This window comes from Cyphomyrmex costatus, unplaced genomic scaffold (assembly GCF_001594065.2).
Source record: "Cyphomyrmex costatus isolate MS0001 unplaced genomic scaffold, Ccosl1.0 scaffold275, whole genome shotgun sequence".
NCBI classification, from domain to species: Eukaryota; Metazoa; Arthropoda; class Insecta; order Hymenoptera; family Formicidae; genus Cyphomyrmex; species Cyphomyrmex costatus.
This window is the reverse complement of record NW_017276855.1, coordinates 1,323,639-1,341,560: the sequence shown is the minus strand read 5'-3', so window position 1 is coordinate 1,341,560 and position 17,922 is coordinate 1,323,639. Positions and strand designations below refer to the sequence as shown.

The window sequence follows — 17,922 nt, the reverse complement described above, 5'->3', positions numbered from 1 at the left end:
TAATACCTGGATAGAGAAATTGTGCAGCTAATAATACACTGGCACCTGTTATATACAACCCGTATTACCCAAGTAATCGAAATTCGCTTATCTATAATACGTGAATTTTAATTCTTTTATCATAATAGAATTAAATAATTTGGAACGTGTATTACAAATATTGTATTTAATGAAATACGGAGATTTAAGCTAATTGATAAAATTACATACAAATATGATAAATGTTTTTAATATTTAAGCAAATTTCTCAATTATTCAAACAGTATGGCCAACCGTAATAAAGAAAAATTAATAAGATTAAAATTATAACGTGTGAATGGTGTATTTGAGTAACTCATTTCTCAATCCAAATTAAATTATTTATTCAAGGCGCTCTGATTATACTTCCCTTTTTATTAGATAAAAAATATCATTTTTTTAATACCTGATGAATCTCGAAAAAAGTTTTCAATCGTTGCAATTAATCGAAATGCTGAATGACAGATCTGATAGCAATAGCATTATATTCTATGATTCAGCAAACGAAGGTGTCGAACAACGTGGCAAGTCAAATGTGAAAATTCTCTCGCGTGTCAAATGCGAGAGAGCGTTAACGTTCAGTCGGCGAAGATTCGAGCGAGCTTCACTAACGACACCTCGCGACGTCGGTCGTGTGCTCCCTTCCTCTGTACTCGATGCCCCCGCCCTCGTTGGAAGGCAGTGACGCAGGGTGGTGTTAATGGGCGTACTCGCGGTTAACACCCTTAGAAGCAAGGTGGTGGGGGTAGACGTCGAGTTCACCGACGACAAACGGAGAGCGCGGCGAGAGTGTGTGCGTACGTGACGTGTAGCGGTGGGGATAAGTCCGTGAGGAGAGGAGACAGGGAGAGCGTGCGAAGGCGCGAGTGAGACCGGTCGTTGGCTCGAGTAGCGTCGGAAAAGGCGTCGAGTCCAACGCCGCTCGGATTGGCGCCGGAACGCCAATCCGGACTACGAGCGCTCATTATCGCCCGACCGGGTGGTAGGGAGAAGGTGCCGCGAAATTCACCCTTCTCCCCACCGCTCGCCGCTTCGTTTCGCCGGTCCGGCATCTCGGTCTTTGTTACTCTCGTGGCTGCTTGTAGACAGTCGGGGAAGGCCGGACCCCCACTCCCAACCCCGGCTGGTCATAGGGGAAGGGAGGAGGAGCCCCCGCATGGTCTCAGTCTTCGCGTCGCTGCCCTCCAGCATTCACGCCTCCCGCGTCCGTTCTGCGGCGCAGGCACACCGCGGTCTGTATACACGCGCGTAACGCACACACACGGTGCCGCGGACCACCCATATACACGCGGCCGTCGCGTACACACCGCCCTGAATCCGGACGGGGACTTTAGCACACCAACACCTCCGTGGGAGGTGTGGGGGTGAGCCCCCAGAGTAGGTGTCAATCCTAGCGCTGCTCAGTGACCATCGCGGCGCCACCCAAGTAACACCTTTCGTCCGCTCTTCAGCCCCGGCCCGAGAGCACCGTCGTCGTCGTCGCCTTGCGTCGAGAGAAGGATAAACTCGCTCCTTTTTATTCACGTCATCGTCAAATCGTCGACTTGCGCTCCTCGTGTCGAATCACGCATGTCGACCAGCGTGTGACGCATTCAACTAAACTGTCCTCTCGTCGAGACTGATGGTGGTGGTGGTCTTTAAACCCGTCGGACCCATCGAACGAGTGTCCGAGTGTCGTGTTTTGGAGCATTTCGAGAGAAACGAAGAGAGGGAAAAGACGACAGAAGAGTAAGTAAGTGATACACAAGTGAGAGTAACGGATTCGCGCACTATGGGGCCTAGAGTGCATCGCGCGGCTAGTGTCTCGACATGAGAGTGACTCTTATACTGAAGATCTATGACGCGGCGTCACCGTAGACGTCCGCTCGCGAGTGTACCAGCTCCTCGACGATTCGGAGTGTCAGTGTGCTGCCATCCTCTTCGACCCGATTAGAGATCAGGTGCTCCGAAAACGGACGACGCTTTCGCGCGAGTGATAATTCCGATCGAACGCACACTTGGCGCTGTATTAATTGGTGAGAGATCCAGCTGAGACACAAAGTCGGACAATCCTGCCGGCAGGATCGAGTGTCCGCTCGGAGTAAGATGTCGACTAGGCAATTTCCATCAGCGTCATTCGGTAGCGAGACAACGATCGTCGACGACGATTTCCTACGGTCGGAAATTGGTGGCGCGAAAGAACGACGCGGGCGTACCGACGACGAGGAACGTGATCCACAGTCTTGAGGCGCCGCGCGCCTCTTTTCTTGGATATGTGGAGGAACGAGCGTAATAATAATCGTTGACACCTAGAGAGCCGTCGACATAGGAAGAAGGAAGAGTCGCAGCAACGCAGCGTCCGTCCCGCGTGCGTAATTCGGGTCGTAGGAGGATTGCGGCGAGCAACATCGAGCACAGAGAGAGAGAGAGCGCGAGGTTTGAGTCACTCGAAGAGGAATCTCGCGCGACTCGGCACACCCGCCCGTCTCGATGAGATTCGAACAAGACACGGCGTGCAGGGGTACCCACTGCGCCAGCACTCCGCAACCCTCCGCGCTGCAGCAGCGATCACGGCCAGAGGAGGTGGTGGTGGAGGAGGAGGAGGACTCCTCCGCGAAGGACGTCGACGGTCAACGACGTAGACTTGGCATAGAATTGGAGGCTAACGTGGTCGAGGGTGCGAATACGGGTGGGCCGCGGGCCGAGGCCGGGGGGCCTGGGATGGCGTATCCCGCGTCAGCGACGGCTCTGAATCAACATTCGACCTTCGCTAACTCGCTCGCCGGCGGCACGCCGCCCGCCAGCAACCCGAACGGCCACATCACCCTGCCCGCACCGGCGGCACCGCGACCGACGGACTTTAGCGTCTCCTCGCTGTTGACCGCGGCGAGCACCCATCCGCCTGGTATTCTGGGCGGCTCGTCCTCTCAGGGTAGCGCTTCTCCGCCGCCCGGCGGACCCGGTAGTCCGGCAGCAGCGCCGGAGACTCCGCCGCCGCCCTTACCCGCGAGCGGTCAGCGTGACTTGTCGCACCCATCTTCCGCGGTGGCGGCCGCGAGTTACTTCAGCGCTGCCGCCCTGGCGGCAGCGAGTTTCTACGGTCCGGCACATCTGCCGCCCACCAGTTCGCCGGGACCGACGGCGGCGCATCATCTTCAGGCCAAGGGGATACTCGCCGGCGCGCATCATCATCCGCATCTCAACCCGCACGGTATTACGCCGCCAGGTAATAAGAGCGCAGCGTGATGTTTCCTTTAGCCAAAAGTGTATTGTTTATATCCTACGTCTTGGATTGTCTTGGTGTCCGGTGTGAACCAGTAAAAATGAACATTTTACCGTTAGACTTTTCTCGAGGCAGCCCACTTCATGCGGCAGGGGGCTGAGGATTAGTAGGTAGTTTCCTAAAGCCGTCCTATATAGTTAGTGGGGTATAGTAGCGATCTCGCGCGCGTAAAGAGTGTGTTTTCGTCGAGGAAAGTGCTCCCGCGCATTTAATTAATACGTCAGCACGACGAGAGAGAGAGAGAGAGAGAGAGAGAGAGACAGGCGAAAGGGGCCAGCAAGTTTTATGAGTCGTACAAGCTAACCGTACGAGCTAAACAAACTTGTTGCGTGCCAACGGTAATGCTGACGGTGTTTATTTCGGCTGCAGAGACGGTACTTACTGGCGCGAGTATTAGGCGGCAGGTTTTATGAACACGTTTACTTTCCCCAGTTTTCGCGTTGCGGACATATCGTTCTCCGCTTTTTATTATTTCCGACTCTAGCGCTTAGACATTCCGTCTATTTTATCCATAAAACGAAAGATGAATCTTCTTCGTATCGCAAGTTTGACTTGACTTTTTCTTTTCGATGACAAATCCGAGCCGTATGATGTCAATGTTACGCAGATAGAACGGCAAAAGTCGCCGGTTCGCTCGAGCTCTCTCCATCGGTCGGAAATCGACGTAATAATCGCTCGGCGTTTCAAGAAGAAGCTTGCGGACGCGCATCTCGTTGTTCTGGCGCGATGCCATTGTCGCCGCCGGAAACGCGCACGTTTTTCGGAAGGGCGCACATATTCGTGACGAGCTGGAAGTCTCTCGTTTGTCACTCACGTCGTCTCGTTTCGTCTCGCGGACCTTACGCAATATCCTGATCGCGTACAACTTGGCGTGCGACGACGTCAAAGCGCGCGACGGCCGCACGGTAGAAAACGACGGCGTATGAAATATTGCGCGTTTCGTCCGTCGCGTCGCGCCGCTTCCAAGTAGATCGAGGCGCGTTTTCTCGCGCGAGTCTCTCTGCTTTGTTTTTTTTCCTCCTCGCGCGATACTGCGCAATAATTAGACGCATCTCGCGAACGGCGGCCATTGTTAATTCGCGCGACGATAAAGCGACGTAGTTCGCCGCTATTGATATTAAATGCCGCTAATTAAAGACAGTTTATTACCTTGTTTGCCGAGTCGTTTGGTGCCATTATAAAGATTGGCGCTAATGTCGCGACATTTGATTGTGCCCAACCAATCGCCTGCTAATTGTTTTCTCAATAATATTCTGTTCCACGCCTGAGAGAAAGAGAGGGAAATGTCGCCGAAAGTGTCGTCGAGTGTGGCTCGACTTTGCTTTATCTGTTTTGTTTTTCGATGGAGAGTTTCGCGAGAGAGAGAGTTATCGGAGTCAAATCGCGGCTGTAATGTTCCGATCCCGTCACAATTCGCGTCATAATAATGAGATTATCCTCAGGGTATGACAATATTTTCAGAATAGTTGGCGAATATCTTGCGAGAATGAACGTTCGTGCAATATTCGAGATTATATACGTTCCCCGCTTTGTGCATTTTCAATCGAGAGATTAATTGCAACTTTTTCACTCATAAAGCATGTTCTATTAAACGTCTTTTCTCATTAATTTAGCTTGTAACGTGGACAGACATCTTTAACTTCTTTTCGCGCGGGAAACTAAGACGTTTTATATACCTATATTAAAATGAATTTCAACACAATATTGAGCGAAAACGATCTTGGCGCCTAATAATATTTTTGTGTGAATTTTAAGTTTAAACGAACTGCGCGCCGATAATACATTTCGTTCTTCTCGAAAAAGGGTGATTTCTTTAGCTTTCGGAAGATATATTAATTATGGAAATGTGATTTGTGATTCGATATACGTGAACTGTAAAAACGGTAAAAAAGAAATCGGATTGCACTCGATTATCAGTGATCACAACAGCGACGTTGATATCATCGAAAGAATACGACGCGATTACAATTGAGATTGACAATTGAAAAGCACAGACAACAGAAAAATAGGGAATCCCGGATTTTATCGTTTCAATTAATCTATAAGAAAACATGTATTCCAGTGTATTATACGGTTTCTGATCGTTGAAATCTGTTAGTCCTCCCTTTCTCTATTACCTGTGCTCTTCCGTTGTGCCTCGGGCTTAACGCAGTCGACAAAAAAAATGTGCAATTGGTGCATAGTCAGCAATATATTAGGCAGTGATAATGCAATCGATCTGGCATATCTTCAGCGTTAAACGAACAGAGCGAACGTGGATTCGTGTGACTCAATTCTTCGACTTCATTACTTTTAAAATGTATTGTCTCGTATGCTTTTCCACCGACGAATGAAAATGTTCGAACCACAATATGCGCGGATATGCAAAAATGCAAGACGTTTCGTGGAAAAGTGTTTGAGAAAGCGACGAAATACGTCAGCGTTAAGCATTGTCGCAAAATTTTTCGAGAGCTCTGGAATTATATCCACGTCTAATGGTGTAAGTTTTCTATTAGCATTCGAAATGAAGAACGCGGATTAGAAAAGGAAAATACGACGCGCAAAAGCACTCTTTATCATTCGTTTTTACTCTGTGAATAAAAGGCGGCAATAACAGCGGGATGCAATGCTGTCTGCAAATGTCGTGCCAGGTGCGTGAAAAAAAGAAAAAAAAACAAAGAATCGGAAGAACGATTTCCAGAGCCGACAACGTGCTCATCGCGCTCGTCCTCGTCTTATCTGACATCGCATTATTACGCGCGTCCACCTCATCCGCTACAACTAGTTATTCCCTTCGTTAGGCTAAATGATGAATTAATTCCCGACGTCGGTAGACACGCGCGTTACCATGTTGCCGCTAGACAATTTAGCTCCTGCTGACGTACAACTCTTTCACTTGCTGTAATATTTCACTTGCTGCGCCGCGATTCAATAATATTGGATCGAAAATTTTTCGTGAAAAAATTAACCGACATTTTGTTGGTGAAATCCTACTTTTTGTCTAACGGTGACAGTTGAATATATTTTTGAATATATTTTCTTTCGATGATAAATAAAGAAATCTGCCAAATGAATTAAGAAAACGCAGTTGGAAAAATTGGAGAGAGATCCTGTGCTTCGTTTTCATCTTCCATCTGTAATCGCGACGCGCACAGCGACGATTCCCTCGAACGACGCGAAGCCGACGTGTTCTCGCGGTTCATCGCGACGTCCGATCGTCGAGCCAGGATGCGATCTGTCCATCCGTTATACTGTTTTACCGTCATTTTTCGAAACGGTGCTCGTTCTTCTTCCTCTTTTCCGTAAGTCGGGCTCGCGGCCAACTGACCGTAAGGTAGTGGCGATTAATCTCGCCAAGGGCATGCCCGACGACGTTCCTTGCATTCGAAATTCGGGACGCCGCCGTGTACTTGCGTGCGTAACCCGTGTACTCCGAGGAGAAAACGACAGCGACGGGGATGCGGCAAGGGGAGAAAAAGAACTGGATATGCAAAAAGGAAAGTGAAATATACGTTTTATTTCTGCGTGCGTGTCGAATATACAACGCGGTGGCTGCGGCGGCGACAACTTACAAGACGAAAAATATGCCTCGTAAACGCGCGTTCGATCAGATTCCATTTAGATCAGATTCTAAAAACGGACCGAAATAAAATATACATATTAGTCTTTATCGTGAAATTAATTCCAGTTTCACTTTGCGGAGCGATAATAATCCCATTCGGTAGGCGACTGTGATCGCATTAATCTGTCGTTCGCAGTTAGATGTACACACGTATGGTAAAAAGGACTACGCGCTCGCAGTGACAAAATCGCCGCTCGTGAAAACGATGGAAAATTCGAATGTGATATCGCGGTACGATTAAATGTGCGGGGCATTGTTGTGTCTTGTTGTTAGCAATTGTATTAAGGCATTGTGCGACGCAGAAATCACGTTCGGTAAATCGAAAATCCGCGTTCTGCATTTTATCGAGGCTTTATACGCCTGCTGCTTGTTTATAATTTTCAATAATGTATTACTTGTGCAGAGAGAATAGGCTACGCACACGGCTGTTGATAAATTGACGGCAATGAAGCAATGTGTATTTTCACTGCTTGATAACGGTCCTTCCAATCGTGGGAGAGTTATTAAATTCGCCGCGTATTTGTGACGCCGTAACAAAGCGTACGTTTTTCCCGCGATCAAAGTTCCATGTCGCGCGTAATTAATATGCAAAAAATCGTAACCGCAAACGTAAAATTATCCCGAGAGATCGAACGATTATTCAGGGTACCAGTGTCCTTTCCAAGAAGCTTTTCCGAAATTTCGAAAAACTTTCAATCCGTCTTATTAGGCACAATAAAAGAGCGTGTGTGTCGCAAGAAATCGTATCTGGATAGATATGTATCCCAAGGTTGCACACTTTGCGCTAATTAATGTTTCCGTTTTCATTAAAATAGGAATAGGGCTTGGCGAATAACCGACAGGAAGAATGTTCCAACTTCGTTGGAATCGCCAGTAATATAATGAATATGCAATCCGACGCGGTCGAGGAGCGACACGAAAATTAGTAAAAGAGCAAAATAAATGGAAATTAAATGAAGAGCGGCTTAATCCGCGCCGTCATCTCGACAGGAACCTCGCACTTGCGTCACACACTCAAAGTTTCATCTCCCTTTGATAAGAAATAATGTGGCATGACGTGTTACATAAATGCCATGTCGCGGATACTGAACAGAGAGAGCCGACGGTTACTCTTTTTCCTTTCTCCTCTCTCTCGATTAGCGATACCGTGTAATCATCATCATTGCGAACAATCGTATGTCATTCCGCTCAGTCTGGACATTTTTAGCGCGGTGTACTTCGATTGCGCGTGGATTCACGTGAAAAATATAGCACGTCCTATTAAAAAAAAAAAAAAAAAAAAAAAAAAAAAAAACGCCGCGGTTAAAGAACGTCGCATATCGCGAAGCGCGTGTATATTTCCGTTGCTGGTTCACGAATAAAAATCAAAATACATCGAGTGCACGCGGCTAAGTGTTCGATAAAATTCGATTCAGCTACGCGTCAGATGTATCTGGGATGTGCGTTTGATAAACGAACGGAATACCAAACATCACGGTTCACTAGCGCTTTCGTTCAGTTAATATGCTACGAATTTCGGCGAATTTATAGCCGTTTCCTGAATGCATTAACGCGTAAAAATATCGCCTATTTCGCGCGATCAATCTCTCGTTCGACTGCGGCGAAAGTCCGCGCACGACAGCACCCCGTGATATGTTTATAATCGTGACCGCACACGCTCTCTCGAGTACGCGGGGTTTACATTTCGTATTGTGGTTACATTGCGTATTACACATCTTGAGACATCAGCAAAACGGCGGGCGGGGTGCGTTTTCAATATTTTCAATATATATAACGACACACAAAAAGAAATGGCAAGAAAACCGCGCCTGGAATAAGCAGTCTCGCAAATCTGTTATAAGATCGCGCGCGGTATATTATTATCGACTTAGTGCCCTATAACTTTACTCTAGTATTATATCCACATCGCTTGTCTTTACACAAACGCAAATACACATTACCGTTTAACGCGCAAACAACAAATACGGTTGCAAACAAATTCCTCCGTCCATGCGTCGCGTATAATTATTCATCTCCTGCACGCCGTGCATCTTACGACTGCAGGAGTATTATTTAAATTACGAATTACGACAGTTTCGTATATAAACACCCAGCTGATTTATCGACGAGTATATACAATAAAAAGGCGTACCTTGCATGTACACGCGAAATCGTGCAAAATTAAAGCTACAAGTATCGTTACATTTTACAGTTTTATTGCATTACAAAAGATAACGTATATTTAAAGCGCGTATAAATTAATGCTATGACTGTAATTTGAAATATGCGTTGTATTTGTTGTGTCGTGAGCGCGATTCGTAAAAAAAATGTTACGTAACGTGTTTATTTTCGCACTTTTGTCTGTTGTGATTGTCGGCTAAAGTTTATTAACGATTGCAACACTTTCTACGTATAAAAAAATATGAAAAATACAATAATTTCTTCACAAAAACATGTAATTACAAATTGTTATATAAATAAATTAGGATACGCGAAACACAAAGAGGTGATAATGTAACCAAATATTTCAAACGTTAAGGATGCTGCAAATGTTTTGTTTCTTTCAATGTCGGGTTTTTATTTCTTTACGCAATTACACGTTACATTTATCATAATAACGCGCGTTACGAGAAATCAGATTAAATTATACGGTACCTTCTATAACGACACTAGCAAAAGTAAAATGAACTTCTAACCATTAGAAATATTAATAGAATGCAATAAATAATAGAATGCAAGCAAATAATAGACCTTTTTAACGCACAATAACTTGTTAGACAAAAAGGAATGAACGTTAATCATATACATATAGACTGAATTACAGACTTGTCAAATTATTGTAATTATTGTCATTATTTGTTTTGAAAAGAAAGTATTGCGTGATAAATACATAAAGGTAAACCATACTTTGCTGCAGGTTATGCATGAATCATTACTTCCATCGGCACGATGTCTCATCGAGAGAGATTGTATGATAGAAACACACGAGTATATATTGTACAGTAGCGATTACATTTTCTTTTACATGTTTAGTAACGGAATAATTAATACGCACGAGAAAGAACGGGATTAAAGATTATTGAAGATAATAGTTATCGAGCTCAGAATTGACTTACAGAGATCTGCCGCGGTAACAATCATAAAGTCATTACACGCGGTAACAGGTTTTTCGTATTTTTTCCCGTTTACAGATGGTAATTGATTGAAAAGGAAAGGAAATACCGGGAGCTGCCGTATCTACGTCGTTAACTATTAACTGCATCATTACTCATAACATTTATGAACGGTGATTTACATTAATCATTTTCGCTAACTTGACATTATAGCAAACGGTGGTGTTATCTAGACGGACTAATGCAATTTCTCACGAAGTGACTCGCATTGATACACAACGCGTAAAATAAGATTCTTCATTTTTGATACGTCTGCATGTGATTTCAAGTCATATTTTCGGGAAATCGTCGCAACTTTGCTGAATTGTTTATAAATATTTTATCGCATTATACTTTTGCGGTTTCAGTTTAAATAAGCAAACAGGATTTGCCATATAATATATTTCTATATTTATAGTTTCATTTGTATATCTCTCTATTCTGTTAATTTGCAACATCTTGTCGCTATATTTGAAATTATGATATTCTCGATCACTATAAGAAGATAGTATAGGTAGATTGCTTTATTGATTCAAGAATAGGTCTATTCTTAAAGATGCATCTTTGCAGTTCAAGAATAAAGTGTATATAGTTAGTCGCGTCCGCTCGCAATTTCCGCAAAACATCCTTTTTAAGTCGCCGTAATGGGAATAGAGAGGAGAAGAGGAAGTTTGAGATCAGAGTCAGGTGAAGGGAAAAGGTGGCTGTCGGGGAGGCGTAGAGAAGAATCCGCAACTTTCCTCCGGGGGTTGCTATCGTGAACTGCCAGGTGATTCACCCTCGCGGAACTTAAAGCAGCTGTCTTTTACTTGTTATCCCATCGCTGATTTGCGGCCCGCTCGCTGGATCGACAGTTCGCATGTTGCGTTTACGTGGATTATCGAGAGAGACGACCATATGTTGCTCATCGCACTGATACCGATTTTCGATTATCGTGATTATAGCCCTACTCTCCGTTAAATTACTCCTACCGAAAAATCTGTCAGATGTCTCCATTAATTGTTTTTACCATACTTTCTTACTATCACGCAATAATAATCTGAATATTGAAGAACAAACGCACTGAAAGAAAAGATTGGCTGAACATAGTACAGGTAATTTTTTACCATTTAATTTTACCATTTTCCCTTTGAAGAATTATATTTTGTTTATTGTTTACCATTTAATTTGCTGCAACAGCCAATCTTTTCTTTCAGTGCGATTATTGGTATATTTTTTCAAACTAGATCGCATAACATTCGGTAAAATTTCAGGCCTAGGGCTGGGCCCGCACACGCCGGAAGAAGTTCTGGCGGCGGCCGCGGCGGCGTTACATCACCATCACCAAGGTCCCGGCGGTCCTACGATGAGGCCTCTAAGGCCACCACTACCGCCGGGGATGCTTCATACATCGCCGCATCCTTTGGCCGCGCATCACCCTCTCACGGCGCCACATCATCCCCTCGTACCTCCTCATCACCCGGAGGAAGACGGCGTCGTCGACGATCCTAAAGTCACCCTAGAGGGCAAAGAGCTCTGGGAGAAATTTCATAAGCTCGGGACAGAAATGGTCATCACGAAAAGTGGCCGGTAAGTGTCAACGTCATCATTCTTCGACATCGTTATCATGATTACGATCCTTTGTTACTAATTGAACGATCGCTGATTTGGCTCTCCCAAGCCAAAGCAATCAGGACGTCATCTACCAAGTTTCATCGCACGTGCGCGTCTATATAAATTTGTAATGTTTAACAGACATCAAATGGCTATCGGACTTTAGTCCATTTATGATATCTTGCTGATTGCGTGACACGTTATCGAAAATTGCGGTTTCGTTCGGAACGCTTTGACATGAATATAATTTATGACGTATGAATTGCGCGTGTTTATGTCATAACGGTGGCTTACCAACTTGTGATACTTCGCACTATTTTCCTCCTGCGATATGTGACAAAACTCATTTTTACTATTACTTTACTATCGCCAAAGATACTAGAAATTCAGAATGCGTATATAATTTTCATATCTATATAATTATTCTTTTGATTATTTGTAAATATTTTTCACGCTTAAGAATGATTAATTGTCCGTATAAAGATCCGTTTTTGTTTTAATGAATTTAAGCAAAAAATATTTCTATGGACAACTTTACGCTAAAGGCAATACACTGTACAAGCTACAGCACACAAAAATCTTAAGCAATAAAACGTAAATAATAAGGAGCTATCAACTTGCTATTGTTTACTACGACCTTACAGTCTTTATTGTGATTTAGTGCTTAAGTTTTTTCTTGTATCGTGGTCTTAGATATTAAAGAAGCAATGATAACCCCTAATTTCCCTTGAATTAAATAAATTTATTTTTAATTTTTATGTTAAAAATAACAGTTTTTTATTTTTAACTTTTATTGCGTTAAAATGCAAATTAATTTATTTATTTCTCTTCTGATTGAATTGCTTAATTTCAAAATAAACATGACAACGTTCATATTAACACTAGAAATACCAACCTTTCTTATTAAAAAGATTACACAAATAAATTACAATGAAAATAAAAAAAACGTGCTGTGAAAAATGAAGTATTTTATTTTATTAGTATAAAGCCGTGAAGGTAAAAAAAATTAGAATCTTATTTTTTTTACACAAAAAATGTTTAAAAAATATAAATAATCAATAAAATCACCTTTTGATAATTCTACTTAACGTATGTACACAGTATGTAAATATACCGGACAGTAATCTGTAATTGTGGTTGTGTATATTAAAAACCTTATATTTAAAAAATTACTGCTTAAAGTAAAAATTTATACACAACTATTTTACTTAATTTTCGAGAATCTTTATGCTATGGTATTTCGAGTCGCAAATTTGGAGACAACTTTGTAAAAAGTATTTACGAAGACTAACTATACGATTTTTGCACTTGTAGATATACATACATACATACGTATGTATACCTATATCTATGCACACATATGGAACTTTACAACTTTATTCTTGAGAGACGTGGCCGCGAGTAAAGTACTCTCGAACGAACCTGATACCTCAAATGAACATGAGAAAGAGATGTCATGCGGGTTGTCTCAATTTGCTCATTAATGTCGTGAGCACACACAATGCAGAGTTTTTAATTCTTCTAGCAAATTAGATTAAACAGAGACATATTCTAAACTTTTTTATTAAAATAAATTTTAATCGAATATATATAACAATTACTGACTCTAATTTGCTAAACAATAATAAAATGTACATAAGTCAATTGAGAGCAGTACTGGATCATGATTTAAAATTACTTTATAAGTTAGTAGTTTTTAATACACACAATATCGTGAGGGGAATGTTTCAACTTTACTTAGTCTTTATCTCAACCCCATACAGAAATAATAATTTATTCATATAAATTTCAAATTAGTAAAAGTTTAGAAAAATCAATACGCTTAACGTCACATGTCAAGTTGGACATAAGAATACAATCATATAAACCACCACTAAAAATATACATTCTTCCAGTCGTATAAACTTACATATTAACTATTTCTTTGTTTAAAAGCGAGAAAAATAAAGTCAGTCGATTCACAAATCTATTTCTATGTGAGTCAAAAATGACGTGTATTGTCATTGAATTTTAAACATATAAATACAGATAACAATAAAGTTAAACGCTTGTTATGTTTTAAAACAACAAATTACGATATTAAATTATTTTTTCATTGAATTTTAGTCGGTCAAATAATTGAAGGAATGAGATAATTAAATTTATATTTTTTGGCCGTGTCTGTGTGTGTGACTGTTAAATTATGTCTATATAGGTAAACTAAGTCTCATGTGTGTTGACTAAAATAAATTTTAATTAATTAGGATCCAAACGACGCACATGGACGCATAATCGGAAAGAATGTCTCTATCACATAAATTCGACTTATTCTGACTTTTTTCTCGCATAATACAAAGAATTTAAATTTATATAATGGCGACATGTCGATTTCATTATCTCTAGATGCTGCGGGAGAAAAGCGTCACTATTGACAAGCAATTTTATTACATGCGATGTGTGCTCTCGACGAGCTTTTACTTTTCGTTATTGCGAGCCGTGCTCGTATCACGCACGTATATAACGCACACGTGTTCGCGCGCGCACGATCCCGTGATCCCCACGCACGTGTGTACGGGGGTTGCATCACACGGCACTTTCCCGATGACGTTATATAGCAGCGCGCAACGGTAAGAAGATATCACTGCGAAGTTGGATCTCCCTTCGTCGTCAAGCAATTGAAACTTGTCACTCCCACCGCCCTCGATCGCTCTTTTGTGCCCTCCCTTTTTCCCCCTTCCCACTTTCTTATGCCCTTCAATTTTTGCTCTCTCCTTTTCTCGAAGCGTGAACTTATCTACTTCACCCTATTCCGCGAAGTCATGATCGCTCGGTAGTGGTGTTGTCGTGCTGGCAAAGAAAATAGCGCTTGATGTGGAAGGCGGCGAACGAGCGAGCCAAGAAAAGAGAGAGAGAGAGAGAAAGAGCCGAGCTCTGCTTCGCGGTGATAGACCGAGAGCTGCAAACCGGCAGGTATATCGAGTCTGAATGAAGACGACGGCAAACTATAATAGCCGAGACTAGAGCACACGCGCCCGCGCGACGAAAGGGTGAGCATACACGCTTACATATTTCATGTGCGATGTATACAGGTGCTAAAGCGCTCGCGGGCGCGCGCACGCGTGTCCGTGCGATACAACCATACCGGATGATGTGAAAACGTCGGACGCGTGTATCGGTCGGATTAAATCTTCCTCGCTCTTTTCCTTCGATCGTCGGTTAAATGCGCGCTTTCCTCACTTCTCGCGAGCGCGCGCACTGGGGGATCGTTTTAAGGGATTGTTGTCGCCGCGCGCTGTGAGAATCAAGGCTTAAACGAAATCAGCGATAATTAACGACGTAATCCTTATGTAAATTTTTACTGAAAAGATATTCGTAAAATAAAAGATGCAAGAAAAATGTGTATCTTAAAATTTGAGAATCAAACTAGTGTTAACCTTTAGACTGCTGGCATTTTATTTTCATTAAAATAGTGGTTCTTTTTTCTTAAAAATTTTTCTATACAAAAAGTAACACATGACGTAAAATTTTGAGATTTTTGCAAAAGTGGCTTTGCCGACAAGGAACGTACGATCAAATATGGAAAATGTTTATTTTCTCTGTTAAAATAGTGTATTTGAGGGTTTTTGGTATCGCTGATTCCAAAATTCTGAGCATATATTTATAAAATTTTGAGCCCTAAGCGCAATATTGACAAAATAAATGAATATATAAATGTATAGACTTAGAATTTTCCTTTAGCATTATCCAGAGCTAACGACGTGGACGTAGAAAATTTGTAGCTCCTTTTTGATTTTCTTTTTTCTTTTTCTTTCTTTTTCATTTAATATTTAAAATACCACTAAAAATAATGATATTTTAACCCAAACTCAAGAGCCACAAAAGTGGCTTTCCCGGCAGTCTAAAGATTATATTAAATGTATGGTATATCAATCGTTCCACATTTAAGCTGATATTATTCAACTAAATAGCATTATTTAACGAATAATCGATTTTATTAATTTTTTATTATTTATCAATTTATTTTTGTATAAATTTTTACTCTCTCTGAGAAGAAACAAAAGATACAAGAAAAATTGTTTTAAAATTTGTGAATTCAAATTGATATTAAGTATGTATATACTATATACATATTAATTATTACAAATTAGGCCGATATTCATAATCGATCATTATTATTTAACGAATAATCAGTTTTATAAATCTTTGATTATTCATGAATTTATATTTAATTTTTACAAGGATTCGAATAGCTTTCAAATATTTTTTTACTTTATGAAAGCGCTGATTTATGAATTACTTCGACAATTTCAGATTGATGAAATTGTAGATTTAAATCATTTATTTATTCGGATGATAAATTTTATACAATATAGATACGTGTGTGTATGTATATATGTGGAACATATTATCTTTTTCTTTTATAACATATCTTCAATCTTCAATCGTAAATAATAACTGTTTTTTCAAACAACAAATTACAGATACAGATAAAACAGACATTTGATGTGAAACATTAATTTACAATATGAATCTGTAATTAATTACACTCTCAATTAAAGATGAAAAATTATTTACGACTATGAATTCCGGCTTTTGACGTGATATTATCAATAAAGTTATCAGCAATTTTATTAATATAACAAAACTGCTTACACACACACATAATAGTTTTAACGCATGCTTATCATATACGATCTGCCAATCTCAGCTACGTCTTTGATAAATACAAGATGCCGTTTAACATGACAAATAATAATTGATCGCGATATTTAGTAATTTAATTTACAACATCGTAGAGCAAATTGAACATACGAAAAGGAACGACTGATTTAAAACCGACAAGATGATTAATTCATACGTGTGTAATGACACATATCGTAATGATCCGTTATCGAACTGTAATAATTATCCCTCTTCCTTATGTGACAGCTGTTCTACATCTGAAATTTATTCAACGGCTTACGTCTTCAATGCTCTACAATAAACTGAGCTATAACACTCACGTATGAACATTCATACGAGAGAAATTAGCATTATTATGATGACAATGTTAATTTATTACAGTACATATATATTAATCTTTTGAAAAAAAGGTTTCGACTTAACATAGCAATTCAGTTAAGTATTGTTCTTACAAATTTCGAAAATAAACTATTGTCTATAGAAGATACAATTTTAGTAATTCTTATAACAGAATGGATATTAAGTAATTAAATAAACAAAAATAAAACAATTACTTCTCATAAGAAATTACGGTTATTAAAAACAAGTACTTGCATCATTAACGAGACACGTGAATAATAATCGTTTCAACGACGAAAGGTTTTGAGTCAATCTTGTTGAAATGAGCAAGCTTGACTTTTAGCGTTCTTATCAGAATCGGATGACTGGTCTCTCCGATCGACCTAAAATCGCGCTCGATGGTGCTCGCGATTCGAGCGACGCCGATCGATCGCAATCTCGAGGACTAGCACAGCGCTCTAAATCAATCTCCATCGATAAATAATAACCGACCTGTCTCCTCTCTCTCTCTCTCTCTCTCTGTCCGGTTGTAGTATCCGCCCGCTCGCGATCGGGTTTCAGCGAAACACCGAGCGAGCGAGAACCGCACCGTGCCGCGCCGGCCGGGTCTCCGTAACGGCCGATCATCGATAATTATACGCGTGGAAATTATGCCGGGGTCTGTTCGTTGGACCCCGCACTCGAACCCGTCCGGTGGTCTACGTCTCAATACAGCATACGGCATTTGACACATTCGCCACCACATGCAAAGCGCATTTACACTTGGAGTGTGCGTGATCTTGTGCCAGACGCTCTCCCGCGCCCTCTCTCGTTCTCACCCTTTTCGTTTCTCGCCCGCAGCGTTATTTTCATGCGTTTTTGTACAGGGTGTCCCGAAAGAAGCGCAGCATAGAGGTTTAGCGTATTCTTCATCGGTCGAATGTATATATCACAATTGATAAACATGTTACGAAAATTGGTTTGACGCCGAAGCTCTCAATTTAGCCTGAACCCGTAACGCTCTGAATTTTTCTGTGGGAATATATACATACCCGCTACTGTTCCTCGACGATTTCCGTGACACCCTGTGCACTCGCACACGTAATGAGACGCAGCAGTATCGTAGATGCACATAATAGCGAGCATGTAATGCCAGAGGGGGTATGTAGGGTGGGGCCGGAAACGGGTGGGGAGGGGGGTCTTAAGTATAGGGCAGCCTTAACGATGTTTGTTTTATACATTGGCAGCCTCTTCTCGAACCTGTAATCTTTCTAAACGAGATATTACCCGGACCCGTTGCGATACACAAACCCTACCCGTGTGTGTGGTGTGCGCGT

At 41.6% G+C, this 17,922-nt stretch overlaps 1 protein-coding gene across 1 annotated transcript in view; it reads left to right on the top strand.

Annotated features, from left to right (window-relative positions):
• Window positions 1-2,285: 2,285 nt before the first annotated feature.
• bi (T-box transcription factor bifid) overlaps window positions 2,286-17,922 on the top strand; it is an 88,534-nt gene continuing 72,897 nt past the window's right edge. Inside the window, exons 1-2 of the mRNA XM_018541007.1 lie at window positions 2,286-3,223; window positions 11,266-11,581. Coding sequence (XP_018396509.1) covers window positions 2,488-3,223; window positions 11,266-11,581 — 1,052 coding nt within the window. The 5' untranslated portion in view covers window positions 2,286-2,487. The remainder of the gene's footprint in view (window positions 3,224-11,265; window positions 11,582-17,922) is intronic.